Below are 19161 nucleotides of genomic sequence, written 5' to 3' on the forward strand. Positions count from 1 at the left end.
TGTGGCCTCATGCAGGTGAGTCATTGCATTGCAACTCTCTTGCTGGACAATGGCTGCTGATGGGTGGATTGACACCCCGCTCGGGTGTTGGCTACTTTCCTTGCTGTTGCCTCTGGGGAGCTAATATCTGCCCAATTCCCCAACTTACAACATGTTTTAGGCTATGGCTACACTTAAACTTCAAGCTGCCGCAGCGCAAGCGCTAAGCAGTGCAAGCGCCAGCGCGCTGGGAAAAAACCTCCAAAACTCCACCAGCCACCTCCCACCCACCTCCCTGGACAGCGGAGGGAGCAGCGCTGGAGCTGCTGGCGCTTGGGAGCTTTGGCGCCTGCACGCGCTGCATTTGCGCCGCAGCGCAGGGGCAGCTGCAGAGGGTGTGTGTGCACAGCTGCTGCTGCAAAATGCCACAGTGACGACCATACAACACAGTTCTCCTAACTTCATATGCATTAATTATATACATATATGGATCGAGAAATGGCTTTCAGCAGATCATAACCTTTCCCCTGATATCTTACAAGGCATGCTTACTGCGTAAGATCACAAACATATATATAAATGAGGAATATGGGGGTTACAGGGTGCTCCCCCAAGGTACACAATGTCACAACCTGCATTCTGTTCCTAGTTTTGCCACTGGCCTGCTGGGCGACCTTGGGCTCTGGTGGTGGGTGAAGGGTCCAGTGTTGACCTCACCTAGTTATCTTGTGGTAAAATTTACAGGGAATTTTGTCTCTGTTAGGATTTAACGCAAGAAAACTCCCCTATGGGATGCACAGGTAAAGCCTGTGTGGTGTGCAGCTTATTTCTGCTTCTGCCGATATACTTGTATAGTCCTCATCAGGATCAGTGCAGCCAGCTGCGCAGTGGGTGAGCAGAGTCATCTATCATTCTAGTATTAGAGTCATAGAGTTTGGGGCCAGAAGGGACCATTGACCCCCTGTACATCATAGGCCGCCAACACCATCCAGCGCCCACACACGAAACCCAGCAACCGAAATTAGACCTACGTTTTACAGCCCACAGGGGACTTGACTATTATGTGCCACAGGCGGAGGATAGGAGAGACTGAGGTGCACCAGTACCCAAGGCCCCTACAATGGCAGGGAAGTGATGAAGTGAGATAGACCCAGATAATCCTGGGAAGTGACCCACAACCACACACTGTGGAGGAAGGGGAAAACTCCCTAGCGTCTCTGCCAATCTGACCTGGGGGGAATTTCCTTCCCAGCCCCACCTGTGGTGATCAGTTAGACCCTGAGCATGTGAGCAAGAACCAGCCAGCCAAGCAATTGAGAAAGAAAGTGCTTGGTGCCACCTCAGAGCCCTGGCCCATCCTGTCCAATGCCCCGTCTCCAGCCCTGGCCATTCCTGGTGCTTCAGAGGAAAGCAATAGCACCCTCCCCCCACTCCCGAATACATTGCTAGGTGGGAAATCCCTCTCTAACCACTGCAGGTGGCCAGCTGAAACCCTGAAGCATGAGCTGTTAGCAACATATTGATTTCATCACCACAGTATCTGAGCCATAGCTTCGACCACTCTTCCTCTTCTGGCTCTGCATGGGGGATATGTCTCCAGTGCTCCTCTTGCAGCCACCTGGAAAATGCTGAGTGCCCCTGGTCTAGCTACAAGCACCTCACCACCTTGAGCATCTCACACCTCACGTTCGAACCCCTCTGTGCAGGGGCAGTTATACTGGCAAAAAGGGGTGTGATGTTTCCCCCCACACTCCTAACCAACACAGCTAGAGGTGTGTGTGTGTGTGTGTGTGTGTGTGGAGGGGGGATGGGGAGATTAAAACAAACAAAACAACACTGTAGGGGAGGAGAAAAATTCCATTTCATGTTTCAGCCCAACAGGTGTTTATCTTTAATATCATCTTCCGCGGCATATTGTTTCCTCCAGTGCTGAGATGTGCTAACTGAATGACCCTTCCTGCAGCTATGTCTTCACTGTGATGTGACGGAGAGAGAGAGAGAAAGGTGCTTTTATCCTGCTGACACCTGGGGAAGGAGATACCACCCAACTGTCTCTCACCTCAGATGAGTTAATTCCTGACAAGCCACAGTGCAAATACTGTGATGATAATGCAGGGAGAGGAACCACAGGGCGACTGTGTAGGTTGACAAAGGGGTAAAGTAGGATCTTTAGTGTGTTCCCTTAAAAATGCATTGTTGACAAAATCTAAAAGGGGCTATGTTATTACAGAAACAGAGAAAATGCCAGCCTGGATCAGCACAGTTCTCCATTCAGTTCAATACCAACTGCTTCAGAAAATGGTGTAAGAAGGCCTCCTTTATGGGATAACTTGCCTCTAGGGAATGTTCCTTCCTGACCCCCGTTGGGTAGATGTCAGTGTGTGCCATGAAGCATGAGGGTTGAGATCCCATTCATAGAGTCATAGACTTTAAGGTCAGAAGGGACCATTATGATCGTCTAGTCTGACATCCTGCACAACGCAGGCCACGGAATCTCACCCACCCACTCCTGTAACAAACCCCTCCAGCAAGTGACCTGTGCCCCATGCTGCAGAGGAAGGTGAAAAACCCCAGGGCCTCTGCCAATCTGCCCTGGAGGAAAATTCCTTCCTGACCCCAAATATGGCGATCAGTTAAACCCTGAGCATGTGGACAAGACTCACCAGCCAGCACCCAGGAAAGAATTCTCTGTAGTAACTCAGATCCCACCCTATCTAGTATCCCATCATATGCCATTGGGCAGGTTTACTACTAATAGTCAAAGATCAATTAATTGCCAAAACTAGGCTCTCCCATCATACCATCCCCTCCATAAACTTATCAAGCTTAGTCTTGAAGCCAGATATGTCTTTTGCCCCCAGTGCTCCCCTTGGAAGGCTGTTCCAGAACTTCACTCCTCTGATGGTTAGAAACTTTCGTCTAATTTCAATGATTGGATTCTTGTAATCCTTACTATTATAATTCTGCATATTCTTGTTAGTTGTATACATGTCACATCCGTTTTTGAATCCTGCTAGGCTCTTGCTTCTGATGATACCTAATAGCAATCAGTTCCAGAGGTGACTCCGGTGTTTTGTGTGGGTGTGGTGGGGGAGAATGTGTTTCCTTGTATCAGTTTTAAGTTTCAGTTGTACTGAACACGTGTCTTTGGATGGTTTGTAACTAGAGTCTCTTCCAAAAAAATTATATAAAACCAACCCCACGCAATACAACCCAACTGTTGGAGTTTGATTCAGATCCTTTCCCTCTTGTCAGTTTCATTTAAATCTGAACCTGTCCACAGATGAAGCTTTGCAAAGGGAAATCACTGTGTGTCTGTCAAAAGAATGAAAAAGGCCTGTTAAGTTGTTTGCTGATTTTTCCTGACAATTTTTCAGAATTCTTCCTTGTTCTGCAGCTGTTAAATTTGTTGTTTCAGCTGCGAGAGTCGCAGTAGCTTTGCTCAAACTGCATTTCCTCGCTGTGTGTCAGACTTCCCCTGGCGACGCACAGAGATATCCAGCATGACCACAGCCATGCCTGGGCTGGAGGCTGCCTCCCCAGGTGCATTGAGACGATTAAAGCCATCTCCAAGTATCAGAACTGCTGCTGGTTTTTAAGGGAGCCTGCAGACAGCGGGCTGGGGGTTTGTCTTCCAATAGGAGGAACAAAAGCTTTCATGGAGAAGGCACGCCTGGTTCCAGATGTCTACACTTAGACCGCTACAGTGGTGCTGCTGTCATGCTTCAGTGCAGGCAGGGGGTTCATCTATTGGCGTAGCCCACCTCCCCGAGAGGTGCAGCGAGGTCCATGGGAGAATTCTGCTGTTGGCCTACTACTGTCTTGCAACATCAGCCTTGCAACATCTCTCAAGGTGTAGATGTAACTCTGCTGATGTAAGTTCCCAGTGTAGCCCAGAGATGGGAGGCTGGGTGGACAGAAGCATTGATGCGGGAGGTAAATTTGGTTTCCCGTCGTGCTGACGTGCACAGTTTTCAGGAGTATCCTCTGCCCCACTGATAGAAGGAGCTGTGTGGAAGATGCGCCTGCTTTTTCAGGGATATCTTTACCACCAGACAGAAGCAGCGGTAGAAGAGGCAAACATGCTTTCTATGGTTTAACAGATTATTCTCCCTCTGGCTTTTGCTGTGATGAGTAAGAAATTTCCTGCAGAAATCTCACTATGTCAGAAAGATGCTACAACATACAAAGGGAAGTGTATTGGCTAGTACAATAAAAGAGAGCTAATTAAATATGCATTAGTAGTTTGAGGAGCAGCTGCTAACTTTGAGATGCGAAGCTTATGTAAAAATGTCTAAACACCCCATCAGCACAGTCGCTCTTAATTTCATTCTCCTGAAGTTACATAACCAAAGCCCCAAATTTTTAAAGGTATCTAGGCATTGCTGCACTCAGTGTTGCAATGTCTAACTGATTTAGGAGCCTAACTCCCAGTTTGAAGAGGGTTTTAGGCACATAGGAACCAAAATCCCATAGTCAGCCAATGGGATTTAGATTCCTCAGGGTCTAAATCACTTTTGAAAGAAATATGGGCTCCTAAATCACTCAGGCATTGCAACTCTCCATGTAGAAATGCCTAAATGCCTTTAAAACTCTGGGCCAAAGTGCTTACTGCAAAAACTACACTTCCTTCCTCTCCTGAGAGCAGCCAAAGATTTTAGCTCATGTACTGCGATAAGTGATTTATGAAACACATCTTCCACCTGACCTCTCTCTATCTGGCAGGGTCATATTCTTAAGGATGTTGGAGTATCATGACCTAAAACAATAGCAGATGCTCTGCGCTTCAAACAGCTATCTGCTTTCCAGGGTTCCTTATAGTCTTGGAATGTCTTCAGTGCTCCAGATGGAAGCTTTTGCAAAGGAGGTACCATGTGGCTTCCCTGCGAACCTGCTGGTTGTGGGAAGGCCTCAGGACCATGGACAGAGACTCTAACAAAGGCCATCTGTCTCTTTCTAGGAAGCTTGCGGGTCGTGTTCTCCATGGATAGAAGGATTAGTGCAGCCATTTCTTGTCTGCATTCTCTTTTCCTCTTCTTGCTCAATGGAGAAAAGAGGATCAGAACAATCCTGAAGGTGTGTCCCTCCCGCCCCATTTGCCATAGACAAGGGGATTTATTTCCCCCCTCTCCTTTGCTGTGGAAGCATCTCTGCGTTATTAGGATGGATGCCCTCTTAGTAGGTGGGCATGTGGTTTGTTAACAAATGCCCCACCCCAGCCCAGAATCCTTCTGCCAAGTAAAGCTGGGTGGAAGGTGTCTTTCATGGCATTAAAATGCAGGTGTATGGGAGCGACTTTAACAGCTTGGGGCCAAGCCAGCGTTGATTACAAGCTGAGTCCCACCTGTGGGGAACCAGGTAATTCAGCTATTAAAAGGCAGCAGGAGTCTGCAGCGTGGTGTGGTGAGGAAAAGCTCCAGACTCAGAACACAGTAATAGGTAAAGGAAGCCAGGCCAGAAGGCTGAGCTCCGGCCAGAGCAGACTGACGGAGAATGAGCCCCAGAGGTGGCTGCGGAGCCAAAGTGACGTAGGAATGGTCGCATCACGATGTCGGACTTTATGTTGAGGACGCATGGAGGATCACTTGGGTTATTTTGTGACCAAGGACTTTAGCTGCTATTAAAACGGCCCCGGGAAGGGATGCTGGGAGCCACAACAGGAACGAGATGGAGTGCTTGGAGGGGGCTAATAGGGACAGGGTGCTCCGTAACCGGCTACACTGCTACAGAGAGAGAGACTTCGCAGCAGCAAGGAAGGGAGCATTGTGGGAGAACGGGGAACTTTTCAGCTCAGGCAAAATGAACTTCCCAGGGCAGGGAAGCGAGGAGCAGCGCTTGCTACTTTTTTTGTGTCTCAATTAAGCGAACGAGCGAATTTTGAGCAGGGGAGGGAGATGGGCTCGGAAGGCTGGGAGGAAAAGGCAGCTCTAACAATCTGCTGCAGACGCCTCACAAGGCTCTTGTTTGCCTTCCTAAATGGCAGTGTGACACCCTGTGCTGTCTGACTAAGAGAGAGGGTCTTGCTGCTTTTCTGTCTGCTCCTAACCCTCAGTTGCATGGATCTAGTGATGGGGGTGGGAAAGGGTTCTTGTGTTGCTTTCTCTGGGCACGTCAAAGCATGTGATCCAGATGGGGGATGTGTGTTGACAGTGTGTGGAGGAGAGGGGTGATTGCTCACCGTCTGCCATTTGGCAAATGCCAAGGTACCTTTCTCTCCCTGCCAGGTGTTCCACGCTAGCAATCAAAGCGCTGGGAAGTTGTTCCTAGCTGTGGATAACATGTTAGGTGACCGCAGCATCCCTCTGTGCTCCATGTTCTAGGTAATTACAACCCTGCTGGTCTTGTAGCCAAGCACAGCACGTGCCGTGCGTTTATCGTGTAGCTTTTAACTATGAACTCCAGGCTGGTGACGTTGAGGCAGCAGCTTCCCCGTGACTCCTTCATTCTGCCCTTTCACCAAACCCAGATGGCGTTCAGCTGCAAGCCGTGGCGGTGGACTGGAGGTCACTACCGTATGGCCGATGAGCTGATCTCTCCCCCAGATCTCTGCTGCTGGTTATTCAATTAGCAAACACGCAGATCCAGAAGCCACAGCTGCCCTCTTGGGGACATGGAAAATGAGATCTCCTCCTGTTCGTTTATGATCCCAGGCAACTTATTTCAAGATAGGGGGAATGATAACCTAGTGGATAGAGCACTGGACTGGGACTCAGGAGATCTAGGTTAGAGTCCCGGCTCTGGCACTGTCCTGCTGGTGACCACAGGCAAGTTGCTTCATCGCTCTATGCCTCAGTTTTCCCATCTGCAAAATGGGGATAACGAGACTGCCCTCCTTTTGTAAATCACTTCGCAAACTACTGATGGAAAGTGCTATATAAGAGCTAGGCATCCCCGCCCATTTCCACTGTGGATACTTTTTAACTGAATCCCTCCCCACCGCTTTGATTGTCTGTGACAACCTTCTTCATACCCTGCCCTCATCTAAGTGTCATTGTGCACCATTAACATACTGTGTGTTCATCCCCAGAGGTGGCTGCATTTCTGTGGTGGATGAAAAGTGTTGGCTGTTGACTAGCTGGCACGTTGGATTGTTTGCCAAAATCCTTTATTGAGTTCCCTTTGGGAATGAGAGAAATGGAGGGAAAGGTAGAGAGATTGGGAGATAGTCATAGGCTAAGCAGCTCCATTTTGCTGCTTTCTCCATCAGGGGAGCTGGGCCAGCACCTTGATAGAGGGATTTGGTTTTTCACTCTTTGTCGTGTTTTGCAACATGGCTATTGTTGCATCCCTGACAAACCCAATTTGCTTCCACTTTAGCGCTCTTGATCCCTTACATTCCATTTAACAAACGCTGACAAAGTCTGAAACGTTCCCTGGGACTGAATCATGCTGGTTCCTAGAGGTCTGCTTCCCAAATGCCATTGACAGCTGGCAATGTGAAGGCCGGGGAGGAAGATGAGACACAGCCCATAGAAGAAGGGAGCGAGTGAGCGAAAGAGGATGGATTGGTGGGGAGGGGTTGGAAACTCAGGTGACATGTTAAAGATGACAGTGCTAGTTTCTGGCACAATATACCTTGTGATTGGTTGGTCTTTGGAACAAACAGGCAGCTGAAGTGTCAGTGGCTGGGAGACTGCAGAAGGTCTGTAGTGGGGGAACCAGCAATTGCCAAGTTTCTCTATTGCATCTCAGACAGAAAAGGTATTTAGAGTCTCTCTCTCTCTCTCTCTCTCCCCCCTAGGCTGCCTTGGTCATACAGAGGGAGTGGGCGAGAAGGAAGGCAAATACCAGTCTGGCATCCTGTGCAGAGAATGAGGGGGTTGCTCAGAGCATCACTGCATCTGAATTGAGGAAGCAGTGCAAGAAATCACAGGGCTTCTCAGATAGCTTTAGATCCAGTCCTGCAAGGTTCTGGACGCCCTCGGAGTCCATGAGAGTTACAGGTTCTCCTTGTTTCGCAGGATCTTGTTTTATTTTCATGCAGAATAGGCGTGAGAAACTGTGCGCGCGTGCGTGTCTGTAGTGGGGCGAGAATAAGTCAGTTCCACACATCTGGCTGTAATACAATGTGAGTAAATTTGACTTGATCCTGCTGTTTTGTCAATAACCTGGAAAGTTTTGAAATAACGGCTTCAAAATGCTCAAATGATACGTTACTCAGCAGTCTGATTCCACTGTTGCAAACACTTCTAAGGAACAGGTTTACCTATGCGTAGCATTTTTAGAGCTCTCCGATCCCTGCTAGTGTTCTGCAGTGGTCATCAAAACAAAACAAAAAATCCTTAAGGCCGGATTTTCAGAAGGGGAGCAGTGATTATAGGGGGCCCAGGGTTCTGGGAGACCAACATGAGGCACCTTAAAAGGGTCTGATTTTCAGAATGTGCTGGCCACCTGCCTTCTGCAAATCTCAGACCCTTTATAATGTTTCACATCGAGTACCCAAACACTGAGGGTATGGGCTTCAGTGATTTGGAGTTCCTTAAAGGAAGCTAGGGCCTGAAAACCTTGCCGGATCTGGGACTAAGTCTCTTCTAAAAATCCTGGCCACAGTTTGCAAATAGGAGGGCTTGAATGGAATGAGAAGAAGGATGTTCCAGTGGTTAGGGGCAATAGCCAGAGATCTGGCTCTGCCACTGAATTCCCCTGAGACCCTGGGCAAGTCATTTTGTCTCTTTCTGCCTCAGTTCCCTATCTTTAAAATGGGAATAATAGCTCAGAGGGGTGTGATAAGGTGTGATATAAGGTATTATATTTCCCCACCTGCAATCTCTTATGTAATGCTTTTTATCAGTAGATCTCAAAATGCTTCATGATCTTTAATGTGTTTCTCCTCCCAGCTCCCCTGGGAGGTAGGGCAGGGATATTATCCTCATTTTACAGATGGGAAACTGAGTCATGGAGCAGCTAAGGGACTTGCTGGTGGTCACACAGGAAGTCTGTGGCAGAGCAGAAAATTGATAGCTAGCATGGTAAGAATCAGCTCTGGGTATTACAAAATTACCAGCCAAAAATTTTGTCTTTTCTCCCACAAACTCTCCATGATTTCAAAATTTTGCCTCTGTCCAGACTTCAGAATTTAGCCCCATGCAGTAGAGAAACCAGATGAGAGGAAATATATTTCCCAGTGGGTTGGAGGAGGGTCAGATGAATGACTGGATGGAATACTCAAAGTTAGTATTTTAAGGGCATTTCTGCCAATGGAAATCATGTCATCAGTGCAAGGGACAGTAGTTTCGCCTATAAGCTATAATCTCTCTATGGAGCTGTTAATGAGGCCTGTGAAAAACACCTCTTCTCTAATGGTGGTGCCCATTCAGTTTCTAGAATGAACCACTTCCTCTGACTGACCCTGGCTCCTCCTGCACGGCTCCAGCAGTAAGTGATACTCAGTCTGTGTCTGAGTGAGCCGTGATGGCCTCTAGTGGCTGTATGGGGAGAGTAGCTGTGAGACCTACTACTACTAGTATTTACTGGAAGAGATGTCGTTTCATTGAAGTGACAAGAGATCAGAGTGTATGGAGCGGAGGAACCAGGGTTCTTTATTCTAGTTTCCTCATGTTTGTGGCTAAGAGATGATACAGTAATTGCGTCTGTCTGCAGCAGGTGGATTTGTTTTAAGAGCACTGGCTGCTTTGCAAAATGTTGTGGGAAATGTTGATTGTTTTCCTTTTTTTTTCTCCCTATCATTTTCTTTCCCTTTAAAGTTCTGTTTCTGCTGGGAATGTGGTGGGGCAGTTCCTAATGACCATTGGGAATGAGCTGAGACTTTTTAAAAAAAACCCAAACCTTTAGTTTTGCACCATCGTTGCTGTATTCCTCCCCCCGCCACCCCCGGTTTTTGTTTCTTGCCAGGATGGCAAGTGAGAAGCACAGAATGGCAGGAGCGGGGAGGAAGTGCTCTGCAAATGCTGCCCATGGGCGAATATCCAGGCCCCTTCTCCATGACACAGAAGAGCCTAAATGCAGCTCCACTTCCTAGGGGTGGGCGTGGTTTGGGGAGCTCATGTATGACTCTGTTGGGGCTTCTTATTCATCCCCACCCAATGGATGGTCCGTAGTGGGGCATGGATTGGCCATTACCCCACATGTGGTTGCTTAGAGGAGCAGTAGGGGCCATTGAACAGCTTTGCTATTGCTCAGGAGCCTGGGACAGGGGAGCAGTCATTCACCCCAGCCCCTGGGTGCTATGAAGGCTCATAGCAAGGCTGGCTGCAGAGGGTGGGATTTAGCCACAGCAATGAGGTACCTAAAGGCCTCTGCTCAGCAGAGCATTTAATGCGTGTGCTTCACTTTGAGCAAGTGTTCAACTCTCATTGACTTCCCTGGGGCTTAATCAAGTGCTTAAAGTTAAGTTTGGTTCTCTGCCGAATCAGAGCCAAATTGTATCTCACCCAGGATCCCCCTGCTGCAGTCTCAGAGTGGCCTGGGGACAGGTGTGACTGGGGGAGTGAGTTGTGCGGGAAAGGGGCGAGATTTGCAGTGGCTCCTTAGGAGCTCTGAGCACCCATGCGCCTATTAGCACAGAGTTCTCAAATCACTGCCGTTGGCTTTCCAGGTGGGGCTTTGCTGAGAGTTTATGACAGTCCCAGTTGGCTAGTTATTCGTACTGTGCTAGCTCCTAGAGTTTCTGTAATAGACAAGGGCCCCACTGAATTTAATGCTCATGCCAAGATGCACAATCCTGGAATCACTACTCAGCCACACAACAGATGCTGTGTCGGAACGAGCAGTGCAAGCTTCCACCGCACACCCTTGGCCATGTGTGTCTGGATTTGGTCCCTGTTTAAGGATGGGAGTTCATTACAGCCTCCGTGGCCCATTGAATTCTAGGTCGCCCTGCTGGGAGTGCCAGCAAGGGGGCCAGATAGTTAGTGTCTTTTTCTTTTCCCACTGAGACCCACCAGCTGGTTTCCCTCAGGTCTCTAAGTTGCCATCAGATGGTAACAGCTTCCAGCCATTACCAAGCTGGGGTGGGTTTGAACTGGTGGCCTAAGGTAGATTAAAATCAGAGACGTGGGTGAATGTCTCTAGGTCCCCTCGACCCTACAGTCCCCCACCTGGTAGTGAAGTGCTTGGAAATGTCTCCCGGAGGTCAATCCTCTGCTTAATCTCTGCAGTGGGAACTTACCTCACCCATGAATTATCTGGCAGGGCTCAGCCCTGAGCAGTGCCGATGCTTTCTTAGATCTGCACCGAATTCAAGGCGGAAAGTCCCCCATTTCCACCCAGAGAGAAGCCAGGAAGCTTCTTGCTTGTGAGCGTGATCCTGCCATGCCCCGCCTGGGTGCGTGCGCGCTGTCAGCTCAGCTGCAGTGAAGGGGTTTGCTGCAGCCCTCAGAGGAAGGTTCTTATAGAAGATCACTGCCACCTTGGTCCTATTTCCCTTCCTTGTCCCTCATTTGTCATTTCACATCACTCCAGCCCTCTGGCTGTTTGGCAGCTCCCTGGATCCCAGAGCTATGTAGCAGCACAGGGTTCTGTTTCCCTTCTGTCATGCTGCTTCTCTCCTTGGTCTCACCTACGCAGTGTTTCCCCCTCCTCCTCCAAGCAGTCCTTCCTGCCCTTCCCGTCATTAATGGTCTCTTCCCCATCGCTGCTCCAGTCTTGCCATCCAGTGTCTTGTCCTGTTTAAACTGAAAGCTCTTCAGGGCCGAGGCCATGTCTGACTCCACGAGTGTAAAAGCACCATGTATGTATTTGGTTCTGTACGAATCTGTTTTTAAGGGTAACAAGATGCCAAAGGCAAATGTAAATCCTGTGTCCACGGGTCGTATGGAAATAAGTGCCTCTTGCTATATTAACAACCCGTTATCACCCTTCCCCTCTGCAAACCTCCCCTTTCCTCTCCCCTCTGGTCACTGTGAGCTTTATGCAGTTCTGCAGCGGCCTCCTGGGATGGAAGGAAAACCACTATCAATTGTGCAACAGCCCCATGCTATAGATCAGCAAATGGTCGTGACAGATAACTAGCACATCAGGCTTAATGATGGAAGCACACTGCCCACCACCAGTTCAAGCAAAGGGCAATGGAGTCACCAGAGCTTTGCTCCCAAACCAGGCCTTGGAGCGGCGGAGTGGTCATTGCTTGGCTATGTCTGTTTTCTAGATAACAGCTTTTAAAAACATGTCCTCTGGCTGTGATGATCAACGAGCGCCTTAGGCCGTCTCTCCTTGCTTCCGTGACTGTGAGATTTTGCTCCATATTTCAATGACCCTCAGAGAGATCTATATCTTCAGATCTCTTCAAGGCATGGTTAAAATAGGGGGCTAAAACAATCTCACACTCCTGGAAGCAAGGAGACACCCTAAGGCATAAGCGCTTGCTCCTGATTTTTGTATAATATGCAATTTTCATAAGATTGGAAGGGACCTTCTGGATCATCAAGTCTGCTCCCCTGCCGTCACAGGCAACCCCATCATATAATCCCATTCACAGATGTGTCAAGCTCCATCTTCAAACTACTTAGGTTGTTTGCCCCCACTACTCCTCCAGACACTTACTCCTCTGGTGGCTAGAAACCTTCTGATTTATTGCTGGCCAATTTCTATCCCTTTGTTCTTGTTTTCAAACACTGGCACATAAACTAAGGTGCCCTGTAGCTGGATGCTCCGTAGGTACCAATATGGGTATTTAGGGGCCGAAGTGCCAGTTTATAGAATAATGTTTTGCTCTGTATTTCCAAGTGGTTCCCTCCACCACTCATCTTTTAATGGAGATACTGGGTTGGATTTTGGAGGTGGGAACATGGGCCTTGAACCTGGATCCAGGGAGTAGCAATCAGGGGTATGGCTGGTGGGTTGGGGATGTGTAGTTAGTGGATCTGGCTCACTGTCATTCTGGTTGGGGGAGGCAAGAGGAGATGTCCCCTTCAATTGGGATGCTTCTGCAAGCTATGTTGGTTCCACGGCTGGGGTCATTAACCATGCAACGTTCCCTCTTTGCAGAGTTATGTCATGCCCAGACCACCGCAGGGCTCCATGAGGATTTATAGAAGATGCCCCGGGTCTTGGCGCCTCTGGTGCTCCTTCTGGTGTGGCTAATGAAGATCGCTGCCAGCCCCCACTCCCTGAGGATCGGTGAGTAAGAAACTTCCTGCACACTCTGGGTTTAATCACCCTTCCAAGGCACTTGTTGCTGCCGGTGCAAATACAAAGCCTGACTCTGCTATCGCTCGCCCTTGTCTTGCTCCGCACATGGGCGCTTGGGGAAGTCAAGTGAGGCTGATGTTTAAACCTGTGATTTAGTCACACAAACTCTCCGTATCAAGCCAGCAGTCTAGTGAGCCAGGCCTCTCTAGCTGGCTAGATCTAGCTCTCTGCTAGGGATGGTGCTGTCACTACATGAGCGTAAATCAAATGCAGCTTGTGGTGAGTATTCATGTTTGCATTGTTTTCATCAAGTTAACGCTACCCTATGGGAATCTTTTATATATAAATTTGTGGTAAAAGCCACCTGGGAAAGAGGAGCTATGGAATATAACTTGATTTTTCCTTGGCTTTCATGCCGAACGCTCCTGTAAGCACTGTACAAACAACAAAAAGTCTTGCCACAGCAATATTTGTTTTGTCCTCGCATTGGGGAGAGTGAGAAACGTTGAGCTCAAGTTGAATACAGTTTAGCAGCATTATAGAGCCGTTAATATCACCAAGACGCGTCATTCACAAGGGACCCACGTTTATTCAGCCCTCCCCGTGTGTATTAAAAGGCATTTGGGAAGCAGGGACCATCGGCGTTTATTCGCTGCCCGTGTGGGTTAGAGAAAAGAAATGAAGCCAGAAACTCCGGTAATGAAACTCGCCTTGTATTGACACTTCGCTCTGCTGTTAAGAAAGGAAACAGCTTTCCCCGCCTGCTGTCTCTGGAGCTGTGAGCTGCTTTTATTAACTCTTTGTAGCAGATAAGAGGCTAATCTATTTCCTTCACGCGCAGGTGACAGCTGGAATAAACCCATTTCTCCCCTTTGCTAGTTGAGCATGGCCCAGCTGAGAAATACCACACGGGCTGATGGTGCGCTGGCTGGGGTAGGGGTGAGGGATATCTCCATTCCTGAGGTAACTGTACCTCTGATCCCTTTGTGGCCTCCTTGTGGGCATGCCAGACCTTAAGCTATTACCTTTATGAGGGTAGAAATCGTGTTCTTCTCTCCCCAGACTGGGGAGGATTTAGGTTGCAATTCCTCCTGTCCTTCTGACCGCTTCAGCAAGTCTGAGTTAAGTTCAGTACTTGCCCTCCTGTCCTCTTCCAGTGGCCCATCCACTAACCAGCCACAAAGGAGGAGACTGAAGCTGGGTTAATACTCCAGGCAAGGAGCAAATGTATGCATCAAGAGGAGGAGCGGTTGCTGGAAAACCTTTCCACTTATAAATATGAATTACATTTAAGAAAACAAAGCTCCCAGTGGGGCATTAACTCTACTGAGCTCCTCTGGCTAGTTGTAATTAGCGCACTGCTTGCCCACTTATCACACCTATTCTGGGAGCAACAGATTTAAGTGCCACCTATTCAGAAGGGAGAGGAACTAATTACACCTAGCCAGAGGGGAGCAGAGCGGAGAGGAGAACAGCTGAACTGGAAAAAAAAGTAGGTCAATAAAACACATATGTGATTAGCTGACTCCTGTATGCGGGACTTGAACAGCAGTCTTGTTAAAGGATTAAAAATAACCCTTTTTTAAAATCAACCACAGGTAGGGCAATACTTGGAAAGCTGTGGACACCCCTGCACCGCATAACTTCATGCCCAAGTGGACATGGGTGAGCAAAGCCATTATTATAAATAACGCATCACTTTACATCCAGAGATCTCCAAGTGCCTTACGTTTGGATTGCAGTAGAGCCTCAAGGCCCCAGTTAGGGATCAGACCTCACTTTGCTATAGGCCCTGTACACAGACATCATCAAAAGGGCCGTCCTTGCCGACAATGAGGTGACAGATGGAAACAGCGTTTGGTGTAATGATGAGTAGCTATAGCATGCCCCCTGCCTAGCGTCTTGTAGGCATCACAGCAGAGGTGAAGCTTAAAGAAAGGCCTGGAGGAGGATGTTCTTTTTTACAGGAGCTCCTCCAGTGCATAAGAGACAGCATGGGATGTACCTTTATCTCTATTTTTCACAGGCAGAAGAAGTGAGGCACAGGGGCGGGGTGGGAGGTAATTTGATTGACATCAAACTGCAGATCAGAGGCGGGGTTAGGATTGGAACTCGTGACTCTCAGGGTATGTCTGTGCTACAGAAGCAAACTCTGGCGCTGCAGCCGTGCCAGTATAGCACCGTGGCGTAGATGCATCCTGCATCAACAGAAGGGTTTTTTTGTGTCAGTGTGGGTAATCCACCTCTCCGCCAGGCGGTTGCTAGTCAACAGAAGAATTCTTTAGTCGTCGTCGTCCTTATATTTCATTCAAGGTTGTCAGATCACATTCTTAAAGGAATCTTTAGATTGGGGGAGAGGAAAAAGGGGCGGGACCTAACATAACATAAATAAAATCCTTGCTGATGCATGTTCTGCTACATTAGTGTGGCTGTGACATTGTAAATGTTTCATTGTTTTTCCCTGTAAAGAAACCCCAGTCAAGTCCATTAAGGTGAAATAGATTCATTGTTGTTCTTCGTTTGTTACTGGAGTGTGGAGAAAGGTGCAGCAAAGTACAATATTCATTTGTTAGCTATTCAGTCTCTTAATTTTGTTTTTACAGTTCTTCTAGTAGAGCGATATTTTATTTATGCTCCCCGAGATATGCGTATAAATCCTTAAACCAACCACCAATATGTCAGCCCTGTCAATAATTCATCTTCTGGAAATGCCCTTTGATTTCTTTTGACTTTCCCCCACAAATCCCCATCCCAGTGACTGACTGCCTAGGGAGAGTTGTTGTAGCCGTGTTGGTCCCAGAATATTAGATAGACAAGGTGGGCGAGGTAGCATCTTTCACTGGACCAACTTCTGTTGGTGAGAGAGACAAGCTTTGGAGCTTGTCTTTGACCTGAAGAAGAGCTCAGTATAAGCTCGAGAACTTGTCTCTCTCACCAACAGAAGTTGGCCCAGCGAAAGATATTACTTCACCCACCTTGTCTGCCTGGGAAGAGAGCAGCTGATAAAAATGCCACTTCTCTTAGCACTAGCCTTCAGGTTCTTGATGGGACTTTCAAAGATGCCCGTCTTTCCAGACAACTTTCCAATGAGCACTTCCAAGATAAAAAAGAGTCCAAGCCCCATGGGGAAAAGCCTACTGATGCTGTTCTGTCCATGACATCTGCAAGCTGAGAGAGGGCCTGCAGTGCCCATGTCAGTTGAGGTCTGTCATCTGACCCATTCTTGTCTAAACGAGGAGGCAAAATGTTTTGCCTTGTGCGGTTTCAGAACTGGTCTCTTTATTTGAGGCAGGGGGTCAGTTTTCTTTCCATGCACTAAACCCTGAAGTGATAATCAGGCAAAACTCCCTGTAGCAGCAATGTTTGCCTGAAACACCCCACCTTGTTAGCAGCTGATGATCCTTCTGGGAAAAGATTAGGTGGGATCTGCTAACTCACTGAGTCAGGGGGCTCATTAACACCACCTGAATGCAGGGAAATGGGAGTGGCTCTCTGAGGGGAGAGGGTCTAGAATGTGGGCTGAGCAGCTCGAGGGAGGGACGCTGGGAGCAGACAAGCGCGAGGAGAAGGTTTGAGCTGAACTTCATTACTTTGTTTTCCTTGTTAATAAAATCAAACCGCAGGGGTAAATTTTTTGAGTCCGGACAGCATGTGGACTTCGTTTCTAGAGCAGGCTGAAAAAAGTGCCCACTCTCACTCCCATTGAAAGCTAAGGGGTATGTTGCCAGAGTAGGGGTCTCTGGATATGGCCCACCAAGAGAAGAGCTGAACCTAAGTAACTTCTAAGCACATTCTCACCTGACATTCTCCTCTGGAGTGAAGGGCAGGAACCAACTGTCCTACAGCAGGAGGGCAGATTTTGGCCAAATCCCTGCTTTTCTGAAAACATCCAGACAGAGCAGTTAGGACGTCAGGTTTTTAAGGTCCCATCAGAAAGATCTCCAGATGGTAACCTGTATGGTTCTTAATTAATCTGCCTAACTCAGCCCTGACAGCATTTGAACCAGTGGTCTCTGGGATCTAGGGATCCCAAACCAATCTCGGACTGTCTCTTCTGCCTCCTCTTTGCTTACTCTACATTGGTCTTGTCATTTTATTTTAATCTTAGTCATTCAAGTGAAATCAATAGAAGAGACCATCCATCCACCTTGCATACACACCCTGCCGCATTAAGAGCCCATTTCAAAGGAACCCCAAATTCGCCCAGTACAACTCTGCTCCAGATTCCTTGGAAGACCTTTCTGTTATGCAACTGATATTTGTCAGTCACTTGAGTAATTGCATAAGGCAGGTTTCTCTGCATGACTTCCCCTCTCCACCCCATGCCTCCGTTCTTGGTTTCCTTAACTTCAGTACGCCAGACAGCCTATGAAATTCATTGCCCTGAAGGGTCACAGATCCAGATGCTGTGGCTGGATTTTCTAAAAGGCACTGGGATAATGTTATGACCCTTCATAACCACTGTAGTCATGCAGGCTAAGAGAAGGGTAATCACATTTTGTGCTTTAGATTGTCAATTGTGTCTTGCAAGGGGATTGTATAGCGCTGCACAAATGGGTCAGGGCTTCACCTTCCTCTGAGGAATCAGACTGAGCCATCGTCTTCCAGACACAGGACACTAAATGTGATGGACGTATGGCGGTTCCCATGTTAAATACACTCAGCCGTGGCTGGCAAGCCCAGTGAATCTTCTCAGATTTAAAATAATAATGGGCTGGCCTTTGACACCCTTACTCACCGTTGAGACTACTTGCAGAGTACAGGAATATTCGGTGTGAACACTGGTGGCAGCATCTGGCCCGAAATGAGCGAGGAGATGCTGTCTTATCGTATATGTGGATCTGTCCCAGAGCGGTATGTCTAATGCTTGTGCTGGCAGAGCCTAGTCATCTAGTCTGGTCCCTTCCTCGGTGCTTGCTAGTTTTACTGCTGCTACAGTTGTAGTCAACGCTTGTTACTCTTGATAAGCAGACCTACCGTATCCGCTTTGCAGGCGATGGAGGCTGGCTAGGGCTGAGCACCTGGAAAGCAGGAAGAAAAGAGTTGGATTCGGTGAGACAAATGACCCCTTTGAGCCTTGTTTGTGCATCTGTGTTGGGTTTGTTCCCTCCCCTGCTTCCACTGGACTGAATTATCTTTACTGATCTCTTAGTGTCTGGTAATAGCCGAGAGGCATGTTAAACTGGCACTGATGGATCAATGTTGTATGGAGATTGGTGGCTTTTGCCCAGAAAGGCCCCAAGCTTTGTTCCGATTCATATGTGTGCATAAACTGTCTTGACTATGAAATCGCTGCCTGGCTCTGGGTGCTGATCAAGCCACACAGTTAGCAAGTTAGCACTAACCGTTATTTGTAGTGCAAGGTTTATGCTCCCACTGAGCCTAGCAAAACTGTGGAACAACTGGATAATGCAGCAGAATGCTACCGTGTGCTGCACTACATTGTGCTAGGTTTGAAATTTGCATAGATCTTAAGTGAGCTGTAGCTCACGAAAGCTCATGCTAAAATAAATTCGTTAGTCTCTAAGGTGCCACAAGTACTCCTGTTCTTTTTATAGATCTTACTGTAGGTGCTAAAGCAGCAGGCGGAAGTGGAAAGTTTTACATTAAGGACAGGAGCCAGAGAATGAGGCTGGTCACTTAAATGTCAGATCTCTTAAATGTACAAGTCCGCTACAGCCCCTGTAGGAATGACGAGAGATGTACAACCACTGTAGACACCCCCCCACACACACACACGCTTTCTGGGCCTGATTTCTTGTCTTCTCCTGGATGTGCTGCAAGCCTGTGTCTGAGCCAGAGGTCAGGAAATGAGAGCAATGCAACACTGATAAACTGCTGGTGACTGCCGCTGAGCAGGGTTTTCAGTGTGTCCAGGGTTCAGCCATTTTTTAACACGTCTCTTTTCCTTAATAGCCTGAAAACCAGTCCTAGTAAAAGCTATTTTTGTCATTTCTGTCATTAGTTAAAAAAAATCCTTTCTGTGAATGAAAGCAAAAGACGCCTGCCTCCCTGGATACTCAAACAGCTGCCAAAATTAGTTCCAGATCCCAGCCATCATTGAAGCTAGAACATCCATGGAAGGCTCCCATG

General features: G+C 48.0%; 1 protein-coding gene across 7 annotated transcripts in view; it reads left to right on the forward strand.

The window, feature by feature from the left end:
* GRIK4 (glutamate ionotropic receptor kainate type subunit 4) overlaps positions 1-19161 on the forward strand; it is a 303138-nt gene that overhangs the window by 85831 nt on the left and 198146 nt on the right. For 4 of the 7 annotated variants that reach the window (XM_039496822.1, XM_039496827.1, XM_039496828.1 and 1 more), the window contains exons 1-2: positions 1869-1983; positions 12925-13056. In XM_039496822.1, the coding sequence (XP_039352756.1) occupies positions 12975-13056 (82 nt within the window). In that variant the 5' untranslated portion in view covers positions 1869-1983; positions 12925-12974. Of the gene's footprint in view, positions 1-1868; positions 1984-7812; positions 7923-7957; positions 8048-12924; positions 13057-19161 lie in introns of those variants that run through there. The other 3 variants (XM_039496826.1, XM_039496824.1, XM_039496823.1) reach the window with 3 other exon arrangements.

Source organism: Mauremys reevesii, linkage group 12 (genome assembly GCF_016161935.1).
Source record: "Mauremys reevesii isolate NIE-2019 linkage group 12, ASM1616193v1, whole genome shotgun sequence".
In the NCBI taxonomy this organism is placed as follows: domain Eukaryota; kingdom Metazoa; phylum Chordata; order Testudines; family Geoemydidae; genus Mauremys; species Mauremys reevesii.